This window comes from Neofelis nebulosa, chromosome 6 (assembly GCF_028018385.1).
Source record: "Neofelis nebulosa isolate mNeoNeb1 chromosome 6, mNeoNeb1.pri, whole genome shotgun sequence".
In the NCBI taxonomy this organism is placed as follows: domain Eukaryota; kingdom Metazoa; phylum Chordata; class Mammalia; order Carnivora; family Felidae; genus Neofelis; species Neofelis nebulosa.
Window position 1 is genome coordinate 45,008,958 of NC_080787.1, and position 24,412 is coordinate 45,033,369.

A 24,412-nucleotide genomic window follows, 5' to 3' on the forward strand; every position below is an offset into this window, starting at 1 on the left:
GAAAAACATAAAACAAAAGATACCCATAAAGAGCAAGAAAAACCACAAGTGTTATTATCCGTATGCAATGTTATGGCAAACGTGATACAGAAGCCGGAGAGAAGGAAAGGAGCCCCATTTATTTAAATAAATTCCTGTCCCTTCTTTTAAGGTCAATCTAAGAGGGATCCTTTCATTGCCATCTTTAGGACCAGTGGTAGGCTCTAGAAGTTTCCTTTACATGAGGTTGTCTTTCCAGAGGCTCTTGTAGGATCCCAATTAGAAGGTGGCCCGGACATGCTTCACAACCAAGTGTTTAGACTGCCAACATTTCGTCTTGTTTTGGCTGACCTTGCACCCCACCCACCCTCCATCTTGGGCCCTCACAGCTTTTGCTCTAATCCTCACTCATGGCACTCTCAACCAACCTACTACTTGCCAGGTTAAGTAGAATTCTGCCATATTGGAACCAGGAACAATGTTTATTTGAATAGCAAAGAACTGAAAACTCTCAGGTTTGCAAGTTAGATCATCATTTAAGACTCTACTTCCCAGACAGCAGTGGCAGGGAGGACTCATACTGCCCACCAAATTCTGACCTAATTCCTCATTACACTTCACTCTTCAGAGCTATTTAGAGATCCTTAAAGTCAAAATAACGAGTTCAAAGAAAAGACCATCTGCTTTGCTGTAGGAACTAACACAAGAATTCAAGAGTAAAGAAGAAAAGAAAGGAGAAGCTTAGGGAAGTGGAGACTCCCAGATTTCTCATGCACATTAAAAAAAACATACATCTTTAAGAAACTCAACAAATGACAACACCCTATTCCCACCTGGGGCCAATGCAGCTTCCCATTCCCAGCCGTTTACTCACTCGTGCACGGTTTAAGCCACAGGGATCCTCCAGGCCTGGGTCACAGCTCTTGCGATCAGCTCCCACATAGGCAATAAAAGCATCAACATCTGACAGCACTCTGAAGGTTGCAGTGGCAAAGACAAGTTATACCATGATTTTAAGCAAAGTGAATTTCTTCCACAAAAGCTAATAAGCTATGATTATTTAGCTCCAAAGAGCAGTTGTTAGAAAGTGAAAGGAACCTAATCATATTGTTAGCTGTCATTTGAAGGTTTAAATTTCTCCTCCCACTTCTTTTTTTTTTTAATATTTACTTTGAGAGAGAGAGAGAGAGTGAGAGCGAGTGCACACATGCTCAAGTTGGGGAGAGAGAGGGGGAGGGAGAGGGGGAGGGAGAGGGGGAGGGAGAGGGGGAGGGAGAGGGGGAGGGAGAGGGGGAGGGAGAGGGGGAATCCCAAGCAGGATCCATGCTGTCAGCACAGAGCCCAACGCAGGGCTTGATCTCACGAACCTTGGGAACCCTGAGCTGAAATCAAGAGTTGGACGCTTGACCTGATTGAACCACCTGGGCGCCTACTTGTCTTCCCACTTCTAAATGTCATTAGCAAAAAGAATGTGAGCTTGAGAATGCTCCATGGGCACACGTAAGTGTCTACGCGATGCCTACTATACAGCCTCTATTGGCTGTTCTCATTTCTCTACATTGGTTCATGCTGCAATGTTGACACCATAGCAATTCTGACTCTGTGGCCTCCTGACCATACTACCTACTTTTACTAATTTCTTCTCTCTCCTTATGCCTCTGTACTGAAGGTGACATTTTCAACAATGAGAATTAAAGACTGCTTTTGAACTTCAAATATCACCAATGGGGTCATCACGCCTTGATATCCTCATACTCCCACCCTGGGAATAGCTCTTAAAATAGAAGGGTGCTCCAGTGCAGTGAGGGTCAGGGGCAAAGGATCTCCTCTACCTGTGCATGTCTTCAGAAAGCCAGATGCTGGCCACTGGTGCCATCAGCTCCTCTAGGAACACCTTCTGACGCTCGTAGTTCTTGAATTGGTTGCTAATGAGAACCAGGGCTTCCATGAGGGCACACTTCTCCATTTGTGTCAAGAGTAACTCATTGGAGAGGAGTTGCTTCACATGGTTATAAAGCATGTCAAAATTGGGCTGCAGATTACAAAGAAAAATACCCAAAGGTGATGAAGGTCTGATTTTCAAGGAGAGGTGGGTCACTCAAGGAAGGTGGAAAGAGGATCAAGGCATTCCTAGGAAGGTCAGGCCTATAAGACTGTCACTTAGTAATTTAGTTATAGCGTTCTTTTGCCTGAACAAGCAAGGCAATTCAGGCAGAAGGTGGTTCTTGTCTCATTTGGGTAACTGTACTTCCCCACAGTACAACTGTGAAAACAATGTCTTTTTTTCTATATCAACTTTTATAGTATATTTACAAAGATCAGTTTGTTTATACACGTTAGGAAGACACATAACTGCCAGTATTGAGAAGAAATTTCTGGTTAATTTGTAATCTGGAATAGTACAAAATTTCCTCTAGCAACCCTCCAAAACAGGCTGGGATTTGCATCTGGCTTCTCTCAAGATTAGGCACACCATTTGGCAGTAGAAAAGAATACCACCTAGTACGGTAAAAACGTGTACACTGACAGGGAAAACTTGGTCATCTATATGGAAAAGAACCACACATTTTGAGGGAATAATTTGCATTTTTAACTCCATTACTAAGTAGGAGAGGAAGGCGGCCCTCGACTCAGGGATACTTACTTGAAGCAAAGCTACATACAGTTCCTTGCTTTCTCTTTATATGAGGTATACTTAGGGCTGGATTTACAGAACAGTGTAACTAAACTCAACAGGTCTCAGTGGCTACTGGTCAGAGTCCAGGGGCTTACCAGTACGAGCTGGGGGTAGTCACGACATGTCTTGATGATGGAAGAACAAGCATGTCTCCTCACATTCCTCACTGCCCGGGTTCTGGGGGCCTGGAAAGACATTCAACAAACTTGGGGCCACTTTTAATGTAATTTACAGATGCTGCACAGAATCACATAAAATACCTCCTTCAGAGACAAATTCACAATTTTCACACTGTGGGAGTTTAATGGAGTGACATTTATAGTCACCATGAATACACATGTTCACTGATTTTGCCTTAGAGTATCTCTACTATAAACACCATACCATAGGACTATGTCCTGCCTTTACTAATAACCCCTTCTACTTATAAAAAAAATCTAGACTTATGGGTTAGGCATTCATACTTTTGCTCTCCAGAAGTTAGGATTTGTTGAATTAATGGCCTTACCTTACTTTCTTCAACAGTTTCAAAAGTGACAGATGAAAATAGCTAAGGGTAAGAAAAAAAAGTCACTCATCAGTACCAAATGCATAAAGTATTTAAAAATAATACTTAGATCTAGGTTTCCAACAAAATCCCCAAAGTGTAACAAAAGGGTTTTCAATCAGTGTTACAAAATTTCAGACTTTTTCTCAGATAACTCTACAAAAGGCTTGAGACTCACAACTTTACTATCAAACATTTCACAAAGGTGAAGGTCCCAGAAACCCCGAATAATCCAAGCCAACAGCCAAACACTCAACTATGGTGATTCCCTCACCATGGTGTAACTTCTCGACTCTTTAACCTAATACAGCATGACTACTGCCCTAGTCACTAGGACAGAATTATACTCTAACAAAGGTCTAATCAAGAAACCCCAAGGATATTCCCCAATTCATAGAGTATTTCTGTTGCAACAAATGAGTCCACCTTTTTGAAGTTCTACTGAACTTTGTAACGCATGTTCTCATTTCTTTTTTCTTCTTTGGGGGCTTCTCGTTCTTTGCCTTCCTCCCCCAGTGACGATCCCCTGGGTTCCCTGCTTGAGCTACATGTCCATCTCTACATACATATCACCCTCTTTCCTACAGCTTCACCTCTACTGTAGGCACTTCTATGATGATGCCACCTTAATATTATAATTTTCTAGAGTCCAGACCTTTAACCTCAAATAGTATTGTGAGGTGCCTCCTAGATGTTGTACATATACTTCAAATGTAGTATCCCCAAACTGAACTTACTCCTCTTCCTTACTCTTACCAAATCCAGTATTCTCACTCAGATGGTGCTCCACTTACTCACCTAAACAGGAAACCCAAAAACCATCCGCACTGACCATTCCTCTCACAAATCCCCTCCTAATAATCTGATAGCACACTTTGATATCCTTCTTTAGGTATTCTTTTCCACTTTTCAGTATACCTGGCTATTAACTGCAATACCACATGGGCACAACAACTGTTTATGTGATTTTATTTCCAAACAGAGCATCTAAAGGATAAGTAAGCCTTTTCTACTAACATGGTACCTGATCCACAGTAAGTACTGCATATTTGATGAATGAATAAATGACTCTTTATTAGCTTGTCTCAAAGACTCTCAAAAATAGTTACAAAAAACAATAATTGGCTCAAAAATGCCAAAACAAAGTTTATAAAGGAGATGGCATTTACCTTAGAGAAGACCTGGGGCAGGAACTCTGGTCTGTAGGTGACAAATGGAAAGAGTGCAGAGACATTAGTGAGGACACAGGACAGGATGAGAGGATCCTTGGTGTCAAAGTTCAGGACCATTTGCAACAGCTCTATTCCATCATTAACAGGAAGTGCCTATAATACAGACATGAAAAGGAGGTTGGCAGGGCTAATAAGCACTTGTGGTAAATTAACCTTTAGGTTTTGGTTTATAAATACATAATATGGTTCACCACATATGGTTTTATATACTGCTTTTTATAAGCAGTACCCCATGTTATTAAAACTTTTCCTAAATGATGCTACTATGTGCTTTCGTAAAGATGTAGCTTTTCCTACTACTAGACATTGAGAATGTTGCTAGTTCTTTACTACTAAAAACAGTGCTAACAAATATCTCTGCAAAAAGATTTTGGCTACATTTTCAGTTATTTCATTTGAAGAAGAGATTTTTGGGGATGACTGGAATTACTTAATCAAGAGGTATGGGTATTTCTGAATTAATATTTTTCTTCTTTACAAGCTGCATCAATTGATTCTCTACCCACCCATATGCCCTTCTTACCATGTTCTCGGCAGCAGTTTGAGTTTATTCCCTAAAACCTTTGCAGTAAAACAAGGAGTTTATATAAATTTGCATTTCTTCAGTTGTGAAATATTCCAGGCCTTTAAAAAGGTGTAAGCAATACTTTAATAGCTCTCCATATGACCACTTTGAGAAGTACAATGTTACTGACAGAGTGGTTGTTTTGTGTGCATACCCTAGAGGTAGCCACTATCCTGAATTTGATGTTCACAGTTTCAAGGATTCCCTCATTTCTGTATATTTTTCCACAAATATACACATTCACAGTTACACAGAATTGTATGCCTACTTTTGTAGCTTGCTGTTGGGGGTCCACATTATGTTCATGAGAAATCACCCTTTTTTTTTTTTTTTTTTAAAGTTTATTTATTTTGAGAGAGAGAGCATGCACGTGCACAAGCTGGGAAGGGGTAGAGAGAGAGGGAGAGAGAATCCCGAGAAGGCTCTGCACTAGCATGGAGCCTGATGCAGGACTCGATCCCAAGAACCCTGAGATAATTAATGACTTGAGCTGAAATCAAGAGTTGGATGCCAAACCGACCGAGCCACCCAGGTGCTCTGAAAATCATCCTTATTCAAAGTATACCCTAGTTCTTTTTTACTGCTCTATAAATATGTTATCTTCTATTCTGTACAGTCTATTGGGGGATAGTAAGTTTTTTCCTTGGCTCGACACACAAGGATCCTCTTCAATATTGGGGCTTGATGCACATGCAGGGTTTCTTCAGAGTACAGACTTGGCAGTGAAGTTGCTGGGTTATAAGGCGAGGCATCTCCACTAGACACTGCCAAATTATTCTCCAAAGTTGTGATACCAATTGTTTAAGAGATATAAGTTTTTATAGTAAAGATATTAATCCCACCGGTATTTACTCCAAATATTGCTCCAAGTTTGCCTTTTACAGTTTGCAAGTTAAGAAAAAAATACGTAGTTATAGTCATTCAATTCACTTTTTTGTCATTACTTTCACTGTTTTTCAACTTAGGGACCTTTCCTCAAACAGCTAATTTTCCCCAATACTGTTTATTAAATGACCCAATCCCTCTCAATTTCTTTGGGATGCTTATACAAGCTCCAGGTTGTTTCTGGTCTATTTTGTTCCAATGAGCCATATCTAATGTGAGTACCACACTGCTTTAAAATAATGTAGCTTTATATTTTACTGTCTGAGGCAAATCAATCCTCGTTTTCAAAATGTGATTTCCTCCCCCTCCAAAGCTATTCCATACCTTAATCCATCGCTAAAATAAGTCCTCTGGACATATAAGCTCAGCTAATGCCACTATAAACGAGAAGTAGCTTTTCAAAAATCCTTTCTAGCCAAAGAACCTCTTGGTCAAATTCTCTCACGGGATAAAAGCTGAGCTGCTCTGATGGACACTGGGTGAGGGTGGGGACCAAGAGCACAATGTGAGCAGTTTGTAAAGCCACTGGATTAGGCAATACTACGCAGAGTCAGAAACTGGTAGCAGCAAGTGGGAATGTAACAGGCTGAGATCCGTCATTTGCACACTTCTGGGACATAGAACGTGTTACAGCTTTGTTAATAAGTTGGTGAATAATTTCATCATATACAATTCACCAAACACTTTAGGAATGCTTCATTCTGACCCATTTTATTTTGGTGAAGAAAAAAAGGTTTTAGAGTCAGAGGTCTGTCACTAACAAACCTAAATACTACTACCTAGGAATCTCCTCAGGAAAAAAGAATTTCGTTCTATTGTTCTTCTCCCCACTAACTGTTCAGACTCTTACTCAATTTCTTGCACAGGGGCCATGCTGACCTTCTCTGTTCCAGTTTTAGTGTATGTGCTGCCAAAGTGAGCACCTACTCAATTTCTAATTGTTACCTTTGCTTTGTTTCCAGTCCCCATCTTTCCCTTACACACAATCCAACGTTTTGTACCTTTTGACCAACTAAAATTTGGCATTTTGACCAAATACCAGCATATTAAATGACTTAGCATACAATCCAGGCTACAACCTACGAGGCACCCTTCCCCTGATACTGCCAGTCCTTTCATATATTTTAAAGACAAGTACCTGACAAACCGTGACCACTTCATTCTCCTGCTTTCCAACAGGGTCATACCCACATATTTGGCTCCATCAAGGTGTCTAATTAAAAATACCAGGAAAGGAAACCCCACAACCATTTCCCTTGATTCAGTGAAAAAAGGGCTTTGACAGTTCCATCTAAATCTGAAAAAGGGCACATTTAGTAAAAATGCAGAATCTAAGTACAATTTCCCACCTAAATTTTGGAACAAACTCTGAATACCATCATTTCAAACTGAAATGAATCAATGGAAAAGCAGATGACGTTAATGACTCTAAAACCTAATTTGTTAATATGCCATTTGTAAGAAAAAGCACTATATATCTCACTTATCTTCAAAGGATTTAGATTCTTCCTACAACTAACCTGGAACATACTAAGACATAATCACTTTAAAATGAGAAATCCAATGATTTTAACCTAATAAACCTAGTTAATACAGTATGTACTATCACCTACTTAATTATAGCTGCATCTAAGGTAGATAAGAGAAGAATGATATAGTTCATACGAAACACACAGAAACAAGATCAATTTATTCATATTCAGGAAAGAGGACACTGATAAGCTAACATGAATATTCTGGTCTACCTGCCGTAAACGGAGAAGGATGCTTAATGGCAAACATCTCTGAAGATTTTCCAATTCAAGATTACCATTACTGTCCTCCCTGCAATACCTGTTGTTCACTGTACTAACAGGGTTTGTCTTATTATCTCCTTAAAATAAAGACTGAACACTGTACACTTAGAGACAGAGACTTGCATTTGAGGCTCAGCTCTGCTGTTTACTAGCTATTTGAACTTGAGTATGTTATTTAACCTGATTCTCCATTTCCTCTTCTGTAGGATGCACATCCGCAGATTTTCTAATCCCTCTGTCACTTTTAAAGAGATCAAAATCATTATGCCATCGGCACAGGAAACAGTTACTTACGTCTTTATCTAGTGTCCGAAACATCTGGTTGATCACACTTTCCAAAAAAAAGGTCATGGCTTCCCACTGCACAAATGAAGACGAGAAGATGGAGCAGAGGCTGCCTTCGCCAGTTCCAGCTGTAAGAGAACAGGGTTTTAACACAAACACCACCACCACCACCACTACTGCCACAGGATCACAGAAGACAGGCAATGGGGTCTTAGACTAAGACCACTTAATTTCACAGTTGAAGGAACAGGGTAAATCTAACCCCTCTCAGCCTAGAGAAAAAAAGAACTAAAAGTAGAGAGAAGTTCTATTCTGCCTCCACCTCTAACAATGAGCTGTGTGAATTCACCTCTGTGAGTCATATCTATAAAACCACTTTGAAAGCATCAAGAACAGTGCCTAGTCAATCACAGGCGACTGAAATAGATCAACCAATCTCTCCTTTCCTTGCCCTTTATAACTTGTCTTTGAAAACCTATAGAATTAATTAAGATACTTGAGACCACAAAGAGTCCTTCCAAATAAACAACTAATACACAAAATGCTGCTTCACATCCAGTAGCCTCATGATAACTGCAAGGGCTATTATCTAGAGAACTGCGCCACCCTCCAATTTCACATTAAAGCATATCACTCAAACAGAACGGCACAGGCAAAAAGATTTACAGATTACTTTTCTTGTTTCCATATAGTGCTTCCATTTACCAGCTTCCTCTTGGTGCAACACATTTGGCCTCCACAAACATTCAACTTACTAGATACCAAGACCTTTAGAGTCAACTGTGAATATGCAAAACAGAATGTTAAATCCTGTGAATGTCAACTAACTAGCGTGGTTGGTAAGTGACCGTAAATATGGAGCCTTTTTAAAGGAGTAGCTTCTAGCTTTTCCTGTTTTATTAAATCTTGTCACACATAGCATGCATTAACAAGACAACAGATGATATAGAGTACAGAGAAGTTACCCGGCTTATGCATTTGGGTACAGAGCTATTAGGATTTTATATAAAGTGACATTTCCAAAGGCTATGAGGTGGCTGAGTGATATGGAAAGTCCCCGTACTGCTCCTATTATGCCTAACAAGACATTCTTTTGAGTTTAGGAATGGTTCTATGCAAGAACTTGGTAGAAAAGCTTTAAAAATTAAGTCTAGACATGCAATTTGTTAAGAGGGTGCCCAAAGTGAAGTAATAAAATCAACAATGTGCAATTGGCTGACTCTGTTAGAAAACAAATGTGAAGACAAAACTGACAGGGGCATGGTTTTACCCTAATTTATTTTTGAACACTATTAGCATGTTGTTCTAAGTATGGCTCAGAAGGTTTATTTCCTATGTATATTTGATACAATACTTCACTAATGTTTAGAAATAAAAACATCTTACAGTTCATGGATCCAGGATCAACAGAAATTGACAGCTGATACTTCAGCCACTCTCCAGCCATCTGGAAGCTAGTCTTTGGATCCAGACGACACGCTAACCTCATTACCTCTCCTTGCTGGGCCCGGGAGGCTGCCAAGAGAAAGATGTAAATCAATAAGCAGCATGTAATAGGTGCTTAATGTTCATTCATTTATCCATCCCAGGAGAAGAATGTTCAGAGACTCTGTTCTGCAGATTTGTGCTTTGAATGTAAACAAATGTTCAATAAAGATGAACAGATCCAGAAATTTTCAATTTTAGGGATTTCAAATTTCAAATTTTAGGGATTGCCCTACCATTCAATCCTCAAAGAGGCAAACTAAAAGTGATCTCCCATTTCTGTTGGAATTAAAAGATTAGATTGGTACAGATGTAAAACAATGTGGCTGCTGTGAAAAACAGCCTGGCAGTTCCTCAAACCATTAAACATAAAATTACTATACGATCAAATAATTCCCTTTCTAGGCATACACCCAAGAGAAATAAAAAACGTGTCTGTCCACTCAAGAACATGTACACACATGGTATAGCAGCATTATTATTACTTTTTTTAAGTAAGTTCTAGGCCCAATGTAGGGCTTGAACTCACAACCCCAAGATCAAGAGTCATATGCTCTACTAACTGAGCCAGCCAGACACCCTAATAGCAGCATTATTCTTAACAGCCAAGAGGTGGAAATGACTCAAATATCCATCAACTTATGTGGTATGCTCATACAATTAAATATTGGTGATAAAAAGAAACAAAGTATTGATTACACCATAACATGAGTGAATTTTAAAAACATAACCGTACATGAAAGGAGGCAGTCACAAAAGATCATATATTGTATAATCTGTTCTATATGAAATATAGAAATAGAGGATTACTGGTTGCCTGGTGCTGGTGGGGGGATGGGGGAACTGGGAATGATTGATTGCTAACAGGCACAGGGTTTCTGGGGGTCATGAAAATGTCCTAAAATTGTGGCAATAGTTGCACACCTCTAAATATATAAAAAAACACTGAATTGTATACTATCAATGGGTGAAATGTATGGTAAACAAATTATATCTCATAAGGCTGTTATTTAAAAAAATAAAAGAATGGTGTGGAACCAGCCAGGCTACAGAAAACTCAGAACGCAACTAGGCTATAAGATAGCCTGTATTTTTTAGAGGACCAGCAAAGTAAGATGGTATTTAATCCCAAGTATAAAAAAAAATTCAAGTGCCTAACACACCGTTACTACCTAAACATCAAAGTCCAAAGGTTGTGTATGTGCACATGCGTGTGTGTGCATGTAATGCGTGTGCAAGAGAGACTACTATACCTAGAATGAGTGCAATCCCAGTACCCTCTGCAATATGAGACTAGAGATTAAACAGGCTGCTGTCCAGATTTTGGGCCTTTAATATAGAACCCCAAGGGTCATGCACTATGATTCATAATATTAGATGCCATTCTTAGACTACTGGGAGAAATTCCAGGCCACTATCACTTACAGTTGAAGAAAGCATTGAAGTCCTCATCACTATCAAAATCAAATCGAGAATATTCACAGCTAGGGCTGTCTGTTTTAGAAGGAAAGCCCATCTGCAAAGAGAAAGATAATTGGGGTAGGGGATGAAAACAGACCTATCAAAAGAGTCTTAAACTCTAGGAGCTGAAGCAGTTTTTAAAGAAGAATTAAGGGTCTGCATAAGATCTTTTTAAATAAGTAACTGCTTCTGGTCTACCCCAAGTCCACCATTTTCTCCTAGTTCCAATAATCCTGACAGCGGTAGAAAAGAGAACACTCATTTGACACTCTCCTCTAGATTCCTCAGGGAGAATTAAATTCTAGAATTTGCTTAGGGTGCCTGAGTATAAGGCTGTCTCAACACAATGTGCTAATACGGTAGGCAATAAGAAAAAAGAATCTAGAACTATGTGTCTCCTTAAATGCTGACCCCCGGGAACAAGCATGGAACTTTGTATGTTTCACTTAAATGGTAATGAAGACCATAGCAAAGAATTAGAGCAGGGTGTGCCATGTGCTAGCATATTCCTTGAAGAAATAAGAGGACACTTAAATAGGTCCCATTCTCTGATTTTACAAATCAAGATTAAGCATCTGTCAGCTGCAAGAGCACTTAGCTGATCTCAAGGAATTCACAAACAACTTTACAGAGGTGGTGAGCAATTTGCTTCCACTCTCCCTCCTCCCTTCTCAGTCACCCTCATACTCTCACGGACCTTCAGAAACAATCACATATTACCTCCTCTTAAAATCTTGACTCTACCCTGCCTGCTTTCAATCTCTGAAAAGCATTATCCCATTGCATGGTCATGGTCATTGCTCTTGTCCTACTTCTTCCTAGCACCTAGCCCAATACTTACTATAAAAGTGCTCCAAAATATGAAAAAGTAGATTATAATGACCAGTTTGGGCTGCTTTCTTCTTGGTGAATAAGAGAATGACATGTCCAAGGAAGAGATCTTAGTGACCAAGACTGGGCTGTCACTTGGATGCCAATCTAAGTCTTACTGTGTGTAATTCACACTGCACATTTTGATTCCCAATGCATACCTTGACCAAGTTAGTCATAGAAGCACGAAGATATTTTGGTATTATTGCTAACAGCAAAGGGTCACGGGATAGGATCTCATGACGGAAAAGTGCCCCCCAAGTCATTTGAGTTGAAGAGCGCAGAAACTAAAGGGAAAGAAAAAAAAGAGAAACCTCAGTTTAAGGGTCTGCATTTTATATAACCAAGATTATGACTTAGCCCAGCAATTATCAACAGTATTTTTTCATGGAAATAAATCTCTGTAATATTTTGAAACTGGCCATGCTGTACTGCATCAGTAATGACGGCCTGTTACAGACCACATACTAATGAGACAGACCATGGGTCAGGTGCAATTCCTGGAGTGTGAACTGAGCTTTACCACTTTTTCTTCTTGTTTTATTTTAGGTAAGCTCTACGCCCAATGTGAGGCTCGAACAACCCAGACATCAAGAGTCATATGCTCTACTAACTGAGCCAGTCACGTGCCCCTCTACCACTTTCTTTAATGGCAAAAAAGGATACAGGAATCTCAGGGTGGTATTACAAGGAAAACCTTAAAGGTGAGAAATTAATTTTATAACACAATCAATTAGACTTTTGCACTTAAAATACCTTTAGGAGCAAATCACCTGGGATATAGCTCACATCTGATAGAACACTAGCAGAATATTACCTGAGGGGAAAAGCTGTTGACCTACATGATGCAATGCTTGGCTCAGGAAGAAGACTCAATAATTCTTTAATGAAATGACACTATAGTTACTTCCTAGGGCCTTAAGAGTCATATTTTATACACAAGCTCCTAATTACTTTTCAGGTCATAGTGCTTCATTTTGGCTTACTTAACTAAAATTTTGAGATGTTGCCTATATAAAGTTTACCTGACTTGGATGGGTTGTGAAAGCAAGAAAAGATTCCAGGTATTTTCCAAAGTTTGCTGGTGTTTCTACATCAGAATCCACACCCTGAGGGACAAAAAGACCACTACATTAATGACACTGATGGCGGGGATGGGGTGGAAGAGGACAGCAAGAAGAGTAACAAATACAGCTGACCCTTGAACACAGGGGTTAGGGGTAAAAAACCCACATATAACTTCTGATTTCCCCAAAACTTAACTGCTAACAGCCTCCTATAGACCAGGGGCCTTACTGATAAAATAAATGATTAATACATACATGTATATATATTATATGTTGTGTTCTTATAATAAAGGAACCTAAAGAAAAAAAATGTTAAGAAAATCATAAGAAAGAGAAAATATATCTACAGAACTGCACTATATTTGTCAAAAAATACCTGAGCATAAATGGACCCATGCAGCTCAAACCTTGTTGTTCATGGGGCAACTGTACAGAACTTAAACCCCCACAAAGTTCAGTTTTAAAAGGACCATATACTTCCTTGTGACCTAAGGCATCAACTCAAGGATTTACCTCCTTAATCGTTATCACTAAAACTCATTCTGTGGTCAAATACGAAAATAAAAAAGAGCATTCATTTCACAAATCACAGAAAGAAAAAAATCTGTATTACTGCTTCAGACCTGGTCTATTCAGATCTCTGTGACCAAATCTATTAAACAACCACTTGATGGTATACATCTCACGTCTGAAGATCTGTCCTCTCTAACCATTCAAACCACCACAAAAAGATGTAACATCAGATGCAAACGTCTATACCAATTGTCCTCTCAACTTGTAAGACTTGAATTCTTAAGTATTTCCCTAAAGACAGGTATTTCTAAGTCAATCAGACTAAAGTTTTCTTTTATGACCAATAATATCCTTTAAATTTGGGAAAAGAGTTCTTTATTTGAATGCATAATATTTCATAATCTAATAGACCTCAAAGGGTAATGCATTCAGCAAACTGATATTCTACAGGTACCAAAATTCACAAGAATGGCAACGTTGACTTTATGGAATAATAGATGTGGATGTCTCCTGTTGACATCGATAACTGACTTGTTAAGAGAAATTTATATCATTCAAACCCTATTACAAGAATTTAATCTATAAAATCGTATGAAATAACCTGTAGGGCAATTTCCACAAGGCTAAAATCAATGGCATGTTTCACTCACTATACAAATGTAACTTTCTAAACGTTCTACTCAAATGGTCCTGAAACTTGCTAGAAAGTGCTCACCAGCAATGCACAGAGCTGACTGCCCAGAGCACATAAGACCTGACAGAGTCTCTTCAGGAAGACATAGTGTTTTTCTACCAAGCCTCCTCCATCAGCAGTCCTGTAAGATGAGAAAATAGTGTGATTAGGTGTACATCAAGAGAACCAAAAGGATTCCCACCAAATGCAGCTGTATGTGGTCTGTGCTTCAACATTCAAATTTCTGCTGATTATTAAAGTTAAAAAACTAAAAAAAAAAACCAAAACAAAAAAACAAAAAACCTCCAACCAAACACTGAAAGATCAATGAGCAATAAGGTTCAATGCAATCTTATCCCTCAAAGAAGCACTCTAATTTTGCACATTATATGGTCTTTGAGTATTTTGGGTTAAATAAGATAAACTCTGAACACGACTGCATACAAAATGCATACATACACTTATAGGCATGAAAAGCTGCACAAAAAGACATTTGTTGATACCCAGGGAGGACTTAACAAGAGATCCCTAGGCAAAGCATGTCACAATTCCTTATACCGCTGACAAAAATAAAAGGACTATAATCAAGAAAATGAAAAGACAAGCCACAGACTGGGAGAAAATATTTGCAAAAGACACATCTAATAAAGGACTGTTATCCAACATATACGATGAACTCTTAAAACTCCACAATAAGAAAACAACCTGATTAAAAAAATAGACCAAAGGGCTTAACAGACACCTCACCAAAGATATACAAATGACAAACATATGAAAAGATGCTCCACATCATATGTCATCAGGAAATTGCAAAGTCAAACAAGATACCACTACACACCTATTCGAATGGCCAAAATCCAGACCACTGACAACACCAAATGCTGCCAAGGATGTGGAACAGGAACTCTCATTCATTGCTGGTGAGAATGCAAAATGGTATAGACACTTTGAAGACAATTTGAGTTTCTTACAAAATTAAGCATACTGTTAACATATAGTCCAGCAATCACACTTCTTAGTATTTACCCAAAGAAACTGAAAACATGTTTACACAAAAACTTGCATGTTTATAACATGTGAAGCCTGGATGTTTACAGATTTGTTCTTAACTGTCAAAATTTGGAAGCAACCCAAATGTCTTTTGGCAGGTGAATGAATAAACTGGTACATCCAGACAATGGGGTATTATTCACTGCTAACAAGCAATGAACTTTCAAGCCATGAAAACACATGGAAAAACCCTAAATAGCATGTTACTAACTGAAAGAAGTCAATCGGAAAAGGCTATATACTATATGATTCCAATGATGTGACATTCTAGAAAAGGTAAAATTATGGAGAAAGTAAAAAGATCAATTGTTACCAGAGGTTGGGATGGGGGAGGAGAGATGAACAGGCAGAGCACAGAGGATTTTTTGGGTACTGAAAATAGTCTGTATGATACGTACACGTTTTTACAAATTTGCTGAAACCCACAGAATGTACCCATGGAATATACAACACCCAAGAGTGAACCCTAAAACTATGGCTGGATGATTATAATGTGTCAGTGTAGGTTCATCAATTCTAACAAATGGACCACTCTGGTCGGGGATGTTGGTAATGGGGGAGGCTATGCGTGTGTGGGGGCATGGCGTATACGGGAAATCTCTGTACCTTCACTGAATTTTGCTGTGAACCTGAAGTTGCTCTGAACAATGTAAGTTTCTTTTTTTAAAAGCAATAAAAATGTAACCTTGTGTGTCATTTCTCCAAGTAATTTAGTTCAGATCTATAATCCTTTATCTACTGTTTCAGAATCAAGATAGCTCTTTAAAAAAAAATAACTTACTTGGTGGCAAAACCTAACCTGAAATGATGCAGGGATATTCACACTAATGAGAGTAAGAACTAGTGTGGACAGCAGCCATGTTAGCTGTGTTCTGGAGCCAGCAGAGTATAATGTAAAAAGCATGGGCCTCGAGGTAAGCAAGACCTAGGCTCTGGTGATGTTGAAGGGCAATATGGCATTATGGCTTCCAGTGCAGGCTCTTGAGTCTGACTGCCTGGGTTTGAATCATACCTTTACTCACAGGTATCAGTAAGTAACACAAATGGAGATGGGACACCTCAGTGTGAATGTCATGGTCTTTACGGAACTAAGAAATGGGCCCTGGAGGGGCGCCTAGGTAGCTCAGTCGGTTGAGCATCTGACTTCAGCTCAGGCATGATCTCACAGTTCATGGGTTTGAGCCCCACGTCAGGTTCTATGCTGACAGCTCAGAGCCTGGAGCCTGCTTCAGATTCTGTGTCTCCCTCTCTGCCCCTCCCCCACTTGCGCTCTCTCTCTCAAAAGTAAAATAAACATTAAAAAAAAAAAAAAAAAGAAATGGGCCTTGGAAACAGTAACTACAGTGGCCATCCAAAAGACATATTATGAATTTAATGAAGAGAACCCCTTAAAAACAAAGCTAGTCTTTACAGGAAAGAAAGCCATCATAAAAGCCGTGTTGAAATGGACAGGAAGAGGGGCACCTGGGTGGCTCAGTGGGTTGAGCATCCAACTTCAACTCAGATCATGATCTTGCAGTTCATGAGTTTGAGCCCTACATGGGGCTTGTTGCTGTCCAGTGTGGAGCCCACTACAGATCCTCTGTCCCCCTCTCTCTCTGCCCTCCCCTCCTTGTACTCTTTCTTTCTCTCTCCCTCAAAAATAAACATTAAAAAAAAAAATAGACAATAAGAGATTTTAAGTAATATGTATGTGTCTGTCTCATATCTTTTCATTTGTCCCTAGTACTAAGAATATCAAAAAAACAAACAAAAAAAAGAAAAACAAAAAAACAGGGGGCACTTGGCTGGCTAAGTCAGTTAAGCATCTGACTTCGGCTCAGGTCATGATCTTGCGGTCCATGGGTTTGAGCCCCATGTCAGGCTCTGTGCTGACAGCTCAGAGCCAGGAGCCTGCTTCAGATTCTGTGTCTCCATCTCTCTCTGTCCTTCTCCCGTGAGCTCATGCTCGTTTTCTCTCTCAAAAATAAATAAAAAACATTGAAATAAATAAACATTAAAAAAAAAAGGATGTTGTGACAGGTTCAACTGTCTTTGTAATACAGTTCTATCTGCCTTCCTGGGTAAGAAACATGTATCAGTAAATGCTCAAATATTTTCCAGAGCAATTAAAAGAAAGTAAGTAGAAGCCATTATTTTAAGACAGATAATGTGTTTACAAGGTCCCATGCATACATTTCTCATCAAACACACTGTTCCCGCTGTTTCCAAGAGCCTCAGCACTTCAGACATTGAGTACTTTGAGCAGGAAAGGAGGAGCATCTGGAGTTCTGCAGTCAAGGCAGGCCTGGGGCAGACTCTAGTACAGAAGATCAGAGCATTCTCAGGCCTAGGCACCAATGCTGGTAGGAGGCTTGGGGATCACCAGAAGCAGACAGAATCAAGATGAGCTATCTGGGAAGAATGGGAAAAACTGTGGAAGTGGCTGGGTGCAGAGTCAATGGCCACAACTTACTTGCAGCATAAGGTCTTTAAAAAGATTAAAAAGTCCCTTTAAGACTACCCGACTTCTTTATTAAGAACACTGTCAACTGACTGCCAACATTCAGGTAGAACTTCAGATTTATCTACATAATATATGTAAATGGCAAAGAAATTAGAAAACACATAGAAAAGCAGATACTCACTGTGCAGCAGAGAGTATATAATGCATAGCAACATCCCCAAATAAGACCATCAAGGGCTTCCGGTCTTCCAGCTTGCCCTAGAACCAATTTTAGGGAAACACAGGTAATACAAACTCTATTACTAAAAGTCTCCAAGTACTAACATCTTCTATACCTATATAATCAAATACACTGATTTTACAATTTCTCAATCCCAGAGCTAACTGAACACTAGAGAAAAGGCCAATTCTTTAAAATAAAATCTGGATAACACCTCTATTTTTTTTCTTTTGTTTTTTTTTTTAAGTAGGCTTCACACACAGCATGGAGCCCAATGTGGGGCCTGAACCCACGACCCTGAGATCAAGACCTGAGCTGAGATCAAGCGTCAGATGCTTAACTGACCAAGCCACCCAGGAACCCCTGTAAGATTTCTATTTTTAAATGTGTCATGCAGCACCTGGGTGGCTCAGTTGGTTAAGCATCCAACTCTTGGTTTTGGCTCAGGTCATGATCTCATGGTTCATGGGTTCAAGCCCCATATCGGGCTCTGTGCTGATGGCACAGAGCCTGCTTGGGATTCTATCTCCCTCCCTCTCTGCCTCTCCCCTGCTCGTTCTCTCTCAAAAATAAATAAATAAACATTTAAAAAAAATAAAAGTGTCAGGCAATAATGCTCATATGAAAACAAAGTAAATTACATCTGAAGGCAACATTCCTGTGGAGAAAAGCTGTCACAGTCCCATTTGTTAGCCTAGACCAATATAAAGCCAACGCTGCCACCATCTGAGATTTTTTGATGTAACGCTGAGTTTTAAATTTTAACATTACTTTTATCGTGTTTCTTAAGTGCGAAGTGCCAAGATTCATAGCTGTTTCAAGAACTAAGTAGCCTGACAAATCTCTACATGCTGCCAACGGATCCCTATAATATCAGCATACTCTTATCCAAAGGGGTTGGACACAAGTAGCTAAGTTGATGTCAGATAAATCCCAAACTTTTCAATGTCTTTTTACTACAACACACAATTAAACACCCCCCACCCCCAGCAGAGGCTCTGAGGATAAGTCAGTTGGAAGTGGTAACTTACTTTTCTGCTGACTGCAATGAGAAGACACTCAGCTGCTCCCAACTGAAGTTCCTGTTCATTCAGAAGCAGGCAGAGCATCTCTAAGAGCTTACAGTTTTCAGCAGTAATATGGCTCATGGACACCCAGTCAATGTAGCCCGCTAGAGTATTCAGTGCTGCAATTCCTACTCGACAGTTCGCTTGGGCCTGCGTGAAAAGAAGTAACTTTTGATCATTAAGTCCTCACTAACAGACAAAGAGGCTATGGTCATACCTGAGCTCCTTCTATTTTCTAATTCTAAAACGAAAATGATTTTAAAAAATGTACTCATGTAACAGCAACTGACAGGAACTCAAAGGTCTGACACACAACCACTTCTCAAACAACAGCATTCTCAATGTCTGTCAATAAGACCATATGGCACATGTGGCCATTTCGTCTCCTCTGATAAACTGAAAATATTATAATTTTAACTCCCTTCTACCATAACTCAAAGATCACACAAACCAAGGCTGAGGTCACCCTCCACTAGGTGTATGCATCTCTGTACCTGAAAGCCTCAAAGAAGTCTCCTTCCAACTCCACAAGAGTTCTTACCTTTGATTCCTGAGAATTATCTGTCTTCTGAAAGAAAAGAAGTATAAGAATCCAATGTTTTTAATGAGCAAAAAGCTATGTAATAACTTTCCACCCACTTAATGAAGTCCCTTGAATAATGACTTTTTAAAATACAGACTCAACTTTTAACCTTCGGAAAAAATACAACTTTACTAAGAACATATAGCTGATGTTCCCCCTAAGAAAGAAAGGTTATTTTAGCAGTATGACAAAAAGTTAGTATTTAAAGAGCTTACACAGATGTTACAACATTAAGTCCACAAAGATAGTTTCAAAACACATGGTTTACAAAGAAATATAACGGATGAACATAATAAGGATCAACAGTGCTAGTGATGAAAGAAATCTAGCTTAAAACAAAGCATGAGCATTTTTTCCACATTCAAATAAAAACAAATTATACCTAGCAAAAGTATACTGAAATAATGTAAATGGAGAAAAAACAAGAAACAAAATTAAATACAAGTTATGACCATGTATATATGGATATTACAAGTCACACACAAATATTACATGCTAGACAAAAATAACATCTGTTCAGTAAATGTACAATTATAACTGATTTTTACCCTTCCATGTCCAATTCTACAAATATTACACAATGCTAATGATTTACACACACAAAATTATTTTCCAAAAAAACTTCTGAAGGGGAGCTAAAGGGGAAGAGAAGCAGGAATAACAACTTGTGAAGTACCTGAAAACTCACTGCCTTTAGGATTATAAAGGATTTGTTTCACAATTCCTCGTCTCAACTTTTAAAAATGCACTTGCTAATAAAGGACAAGTATTAAACCTTCGTCAACAGTGACTGAGTAGAGGTGTTAATGGGTGGAGATGGGTAGAACCCTCTTACCAGCATCTACTGATGCTGCCCAAGAAGGAAAAGGAATCCAAGCAACAATAGCCAAGTCTAGTCTTTCCTCTCCAACAATTTTTCACTCCCACTCTGACCCTTTATGCTCCCCTCAGACCAGTTCAGGGGCCAGGTCATGGGCCAGGGAGAATGAGTTTACTCATCTGATCATTGTTAACATTCAACCAACTGCCTAATTGGGAAGGTGAAGGGATGGACAGAGAGAAGAGACAGAAGAAGGGACGCAACTTCTCGAGCAAAAGAAGTTGTTCCAGGACAAAAGATGGCTCTTGGCTGTGCTCTGGTCTTGGACACAAGTGGTAGCCTGGTAGATGGAGGGAACTGAAACTCAGGCTAAAGAAAAACACCAGTGTATGTTTCTAATGTCTCAGCTCGGGCATGTTGGCTAGACTGCTAGAGCATCTAAGGGGTCATAATGTGTTCCCTTTCTCCTACAGATCAGATCTCCTAGGGGAAAATGAAAACAATACCTCCTTCACTCTCAATATAAATAAGTTTCTAAATGCAAATATTTTCCTGGTATCTTTTGAAAAATCTTGGGGAGATATTTTGGGGGAAATGGGCCATTCTAGTGTAAAGAACGGGACTTGACTTCCACCACAAACATTAGGGAATCTTCAATAATTATTCTCTGTACCTTCATCTATAAAATGGAGACTATACTTTCAGGGTTGTTTTGAGGATTAAATAACCCATAAAGTGCAAACAAGTATATAGCATATATTAGGTACTTATTGAGTTCCTCCCCACCCCAACAGCTCATAGTACCTTCTCATTTGTGTTAGTATCTACCATTTCTCTAAAAATACAACGAAGGGGCACCTGGGTTGCTCAGTCGGTTAAGCATCTAACTTTTGGTTTCAGCTCAGGATACAATCCCTGGGGTTGTGGAATGGAGCCCCACACTGGGCTCTGTGCTCACAGCATAGGACCTGCTTGGATTCTCTCTCTCTGCCCCTCCCCTGTGTGCATTCTCCCTCTCAAAATAAATAAATAAAACTTAAAAAACAAAACAAAACAAAAGAATGAGGGGTGCCTGGGTGGCTCAGTTGGTTAAGTGTCAAACTCTGGCTCGGGTCATAATCTCGTAGTCTGTGGGTTCAAGCCCCAAGTGGGGTTCTGTGCTGACAGCTCAGAGCCTGGAGCCTGCTTTGGATTCTGTGTCTCCCTCTCTCACTGCCTCTCCTCCCCCGCTTACACTCTGTCTTGGTCTCTCTCTCAAAAATAAAATGTTAAAAAAAAAAAAAAAAAAAAAGAAGGAAATCAGGGTAAAAAATAATTTTAATTAATCCCATTTTGTGAAATAAACACATACAAGATTTCTAGATCAGGGTTTTACCACAATACTTTGGCATTTTGTGTAGGATAAGTCTTTATTGTGAGGGACAATTCTGTGTATTATAAAATGTTTAGCAGTATTCTTGGCCTCTACCCACTAGATGCCAGTAGCAACCCCTACTTGTGACAATGTGGGGGGCAAAACCGTCCTTTGCTGAGAACTACTGTACTACATTAACTTTTACATGACATTCTTCTGAAAGCTCTCTACTAAAAAAAGACAATGGTTGGAAAGATAGTATCTGGCTTGCCCTTTTCTGCAGAATAGATACCTTATCAGGAAGAATAGAACACAGGTATTTCCCACTTTTCAAAATTTTGTGTTATGCCACCTTGTTTTTAATGACCCGCATTAGTACCTGTTTTCTCTAACTGAAAGAAATCTGAAGAGGATTATTTGCTTTTACAAAGTGAGAATAACTTTCAGCCTTGTTAGAGCAAGCCCTTATAGAGGCACCACTAAGTTCCTTCCCCAAGAATGGCAGTCAGCATCTCAGTCAAGCAGCTACAGCTTTAGACTGTCTGTGGGCATCTGTGCTTTACTGTGATTATTTTGTGCATCTGTTAGCAAGACGTGTCCTAAGATGTCAGAAAAGCCAACGAGAGGTGTTTTCTTTTGGCATGGGAATGCTCAAAAAATTTTCCACATAAATTAATGGTAATTTCTTCATACTATGCCATTTGGGCTTTCAACAGGTTTCAAAGGAACTTCTTCTTTCAGGTAGTGAGGTAAGCCTGTACCGAAAATCATATAGTCAAGAGGAATAAAACCCAGCAGTTTCCACTGCAAAAGAGACCAGAACTAAACAGGGCATCTGACCTACCAGAAATCCGGGCTTTAAATATTTTAAAGGCTAAGAATTAATCATTTTTATACTGATTTAAGAATTTTCTTATTGTTTTTAAAATAGATATGGAAACTCATTGACTTGAGTTTCTTGGAAAATTAGTTCCAGTTTTTCCTGTCATCTGTTTCTCTTTTGATGGTTTTCTTTCGCTGAACTTTTAACTTAGAAAAACAAACAAAATCCCACTCATATTAGAAAACAGAAGTTTGGGTGCCTGGGTGGCTCAGTTGGTTAAGTGTCTGACTCTTGTTTTCGGCTCAGGTCATGATCTCATGGTTTTTGAGAATAAGCCCTGTGTCGGACTCTGTGCTGACAGCACGGAGCCTGTTTGGATTCTCTCTCTCCCTCTCTCTCTGCCCCTTCCCCATTCACACCCTTTCTCTCTCTCTCTAAAAGTAAATAAACATTTAAAAGAAAATAGAACTTTTGGGAGGTGAGGTATCCCTTACCACTTGTCGGTACTTGTTTACATTTTCTTGAAGCGTGTTAAGTAGAAAACTAAATATTCTTTCCATGTTCTGGGTTAACGTTTGTTGGATATCCCTTCTTCTTTGAGGGGGTAGGGTTTGAAAGGTCACTACATCTTCTGCCAGTCGTAAAAGGATGAACATCACTAATTCTGTCTGTGTTTCCTAGATCAAAGAAATAAAGTAATTAAATTAAATAGAAACATCATTTTCACTATGGGTGAGCCCAAAGACTCTTTTCTGTTGACAAAATGAACTCCAAAAGAGCCATTCCAAAATCAACTGAATTGATACAGCTATATTTCATACCCCTTGTTTAGAAAGAGTATCCAATTCTATTAGCATATCAGGCCAGTGCTGTGGCCACTCCCGCTTGATCATTTCTACTACAATTCGAGACAAAACATCTTTAATATGGTTCTCCTCTTCCAAAATGTCCAGTGTTCCCTGAAAAACAAAAAGAGATAGTAAAAGCTCTGTAAGACTGAATTTAAAAAACACAAAAAAACCAACCACCTGGGCTGTGAAAGTATACAGAACTTCAGCAGGCTTCCTTTTAAACTAAACAGAATAAAACCTGCTCTCCAGGTCTGAGTCACCTGCCCTGCATTCTCACGAATCATTTTCCCCACTTAAAGCTTAAGTGAGGGGTTGCATCAGCTAAAAAAATGACTGTCACACAGAGCAAGGAAGACATTATTGTTCTCCTTTACCAAGCGAAAAGGCTCTCATATTGACTTTCATTTTGTAAGAGCGCCAACGTGAAGAGTACAAAAATGAGGACAATAAGCAGCTGATAAAATGGGAGAATTAGGAGAAGCAACTGAACATGTGACTGACAGTTCTAGCATTATAAGACACAGAAAAACTATCCCCAGGAATGGGGCACCTGCATGGCTCAGTCGGTTGAGCATCCGACTTTGGCTCAGGTCATGATCTCACAGCTTGTGAGTTCGAGCCCTGCATCAGGCTCTGTGCTGACAGCTCGGAGCCTGGAGCCTGCTTCGGATTCTGTGTCTCCCCCTCTCTCTGCCCCAACCCACTCACATTCTGTCTGTCTCAAAAATAAATAAACATTAAAAAAAAAAAAAATTCTCTCCCTCTGCCCCTCCCCTGCATGCACCTATGTGCACTTTTTCTCTCTCTCTCTAAATACAACAATAAAGTTTGATATCAAAATTAATGAATTAGGATTCCTATCAAGTTTCCCCAAAACTAGCAAAATATAAATCCTAAGTCGATTAATAATTCTGAAGCGATTTTAAAAATTTTCATATTTTATTAGAGAGGAAAGCAAGCACATGTGGATGTGGGAGAGGGGGGGAGGAGGAGGGGGAGAGGGAGAGGGTGGGTGGGGGGAGAGAGGGAGAGACAGGGGGAGAGGGTGGGTGGGGGGCAGGGAGGGAGAGACAGGGGGAGAGGGTGGGTAGGGGGGAGGGAGGTAGGGAGGTAGAGAGGGAGAGGGTGGGTGGTGGAGGGAGGGAGGGAGAGGGTGGGTGGGT

The 24,412-nt window shown here is 39.5% G+C and overlaps 1 protein-coding gene across 2 annotated transcripts in view; it reads right to left on the bottom strand.

The window, feature by feature from the left end:
* Positions 1-24,412, bottom strand: part of XPO5 (exportin 5) — a 48,421-nt gene that overhangs the window by 20,143 nt on the left and 3,866 nt on the right. The window contains exons 4-19 of one of the 2 annotated variants that reach the window (XM_058734078.1): positions 23,220-23,357; positions 22,893-23,075; positions 19,360-19,386; positions 18,783-18,968; positions 17,713-17,789; positions 14,078-14,177; positions 12,808-12,891; positions 11,944-12,069; positions 10,877-10,967; positions 9,353-9,481; positions 7,976-8,094; positions 4,373-4,528; positions 3,165-3,206; positions 2,752-2,841; positions 1,812-2,011; positions 854-953 (exon numbers count right to left, since the gene is read on the bottom strand). In XM_058734078.1, coding sequence (XP_058590061.1) covers positions 854-953; positions 1,812-2,011; positions 2,752-2,841; positions 3,165-3,206; positions 4,373-4,528; positions 7,976-8,094; positions 9,353-9,481; positions 10,877-10,967; positions 11,944-12,069; positions 12,808-12,891; positions 14,078-14,177; positions 17,713-17,789; positions 18,783-18,968; positions 19,360-19,386; positions 22,893-23,075; positions 23,220-23,357 — 1,848 coding nt within the window. The remainder of the gene's footprint in view (positions 1-853; positions 954-1,811; positions 2,012-2,751; positions 2,842-3,164; positions 3,207-4,372; positions 4,529-7,975; positions 8,095-9,352; positions 9,482-10,876; positions 10,968-11,943; positions 12,070-12,807; positions 12,892-14,077; positions 14,178-17,712; positions 17,790-18,782; positions 18,969-19,359; positions 19,387-22,892; positions 23,076-23,219; positions 23,358-24,412) is intronic. The other variant, XM_058734079.1, reaches the window with a different exon arrangement.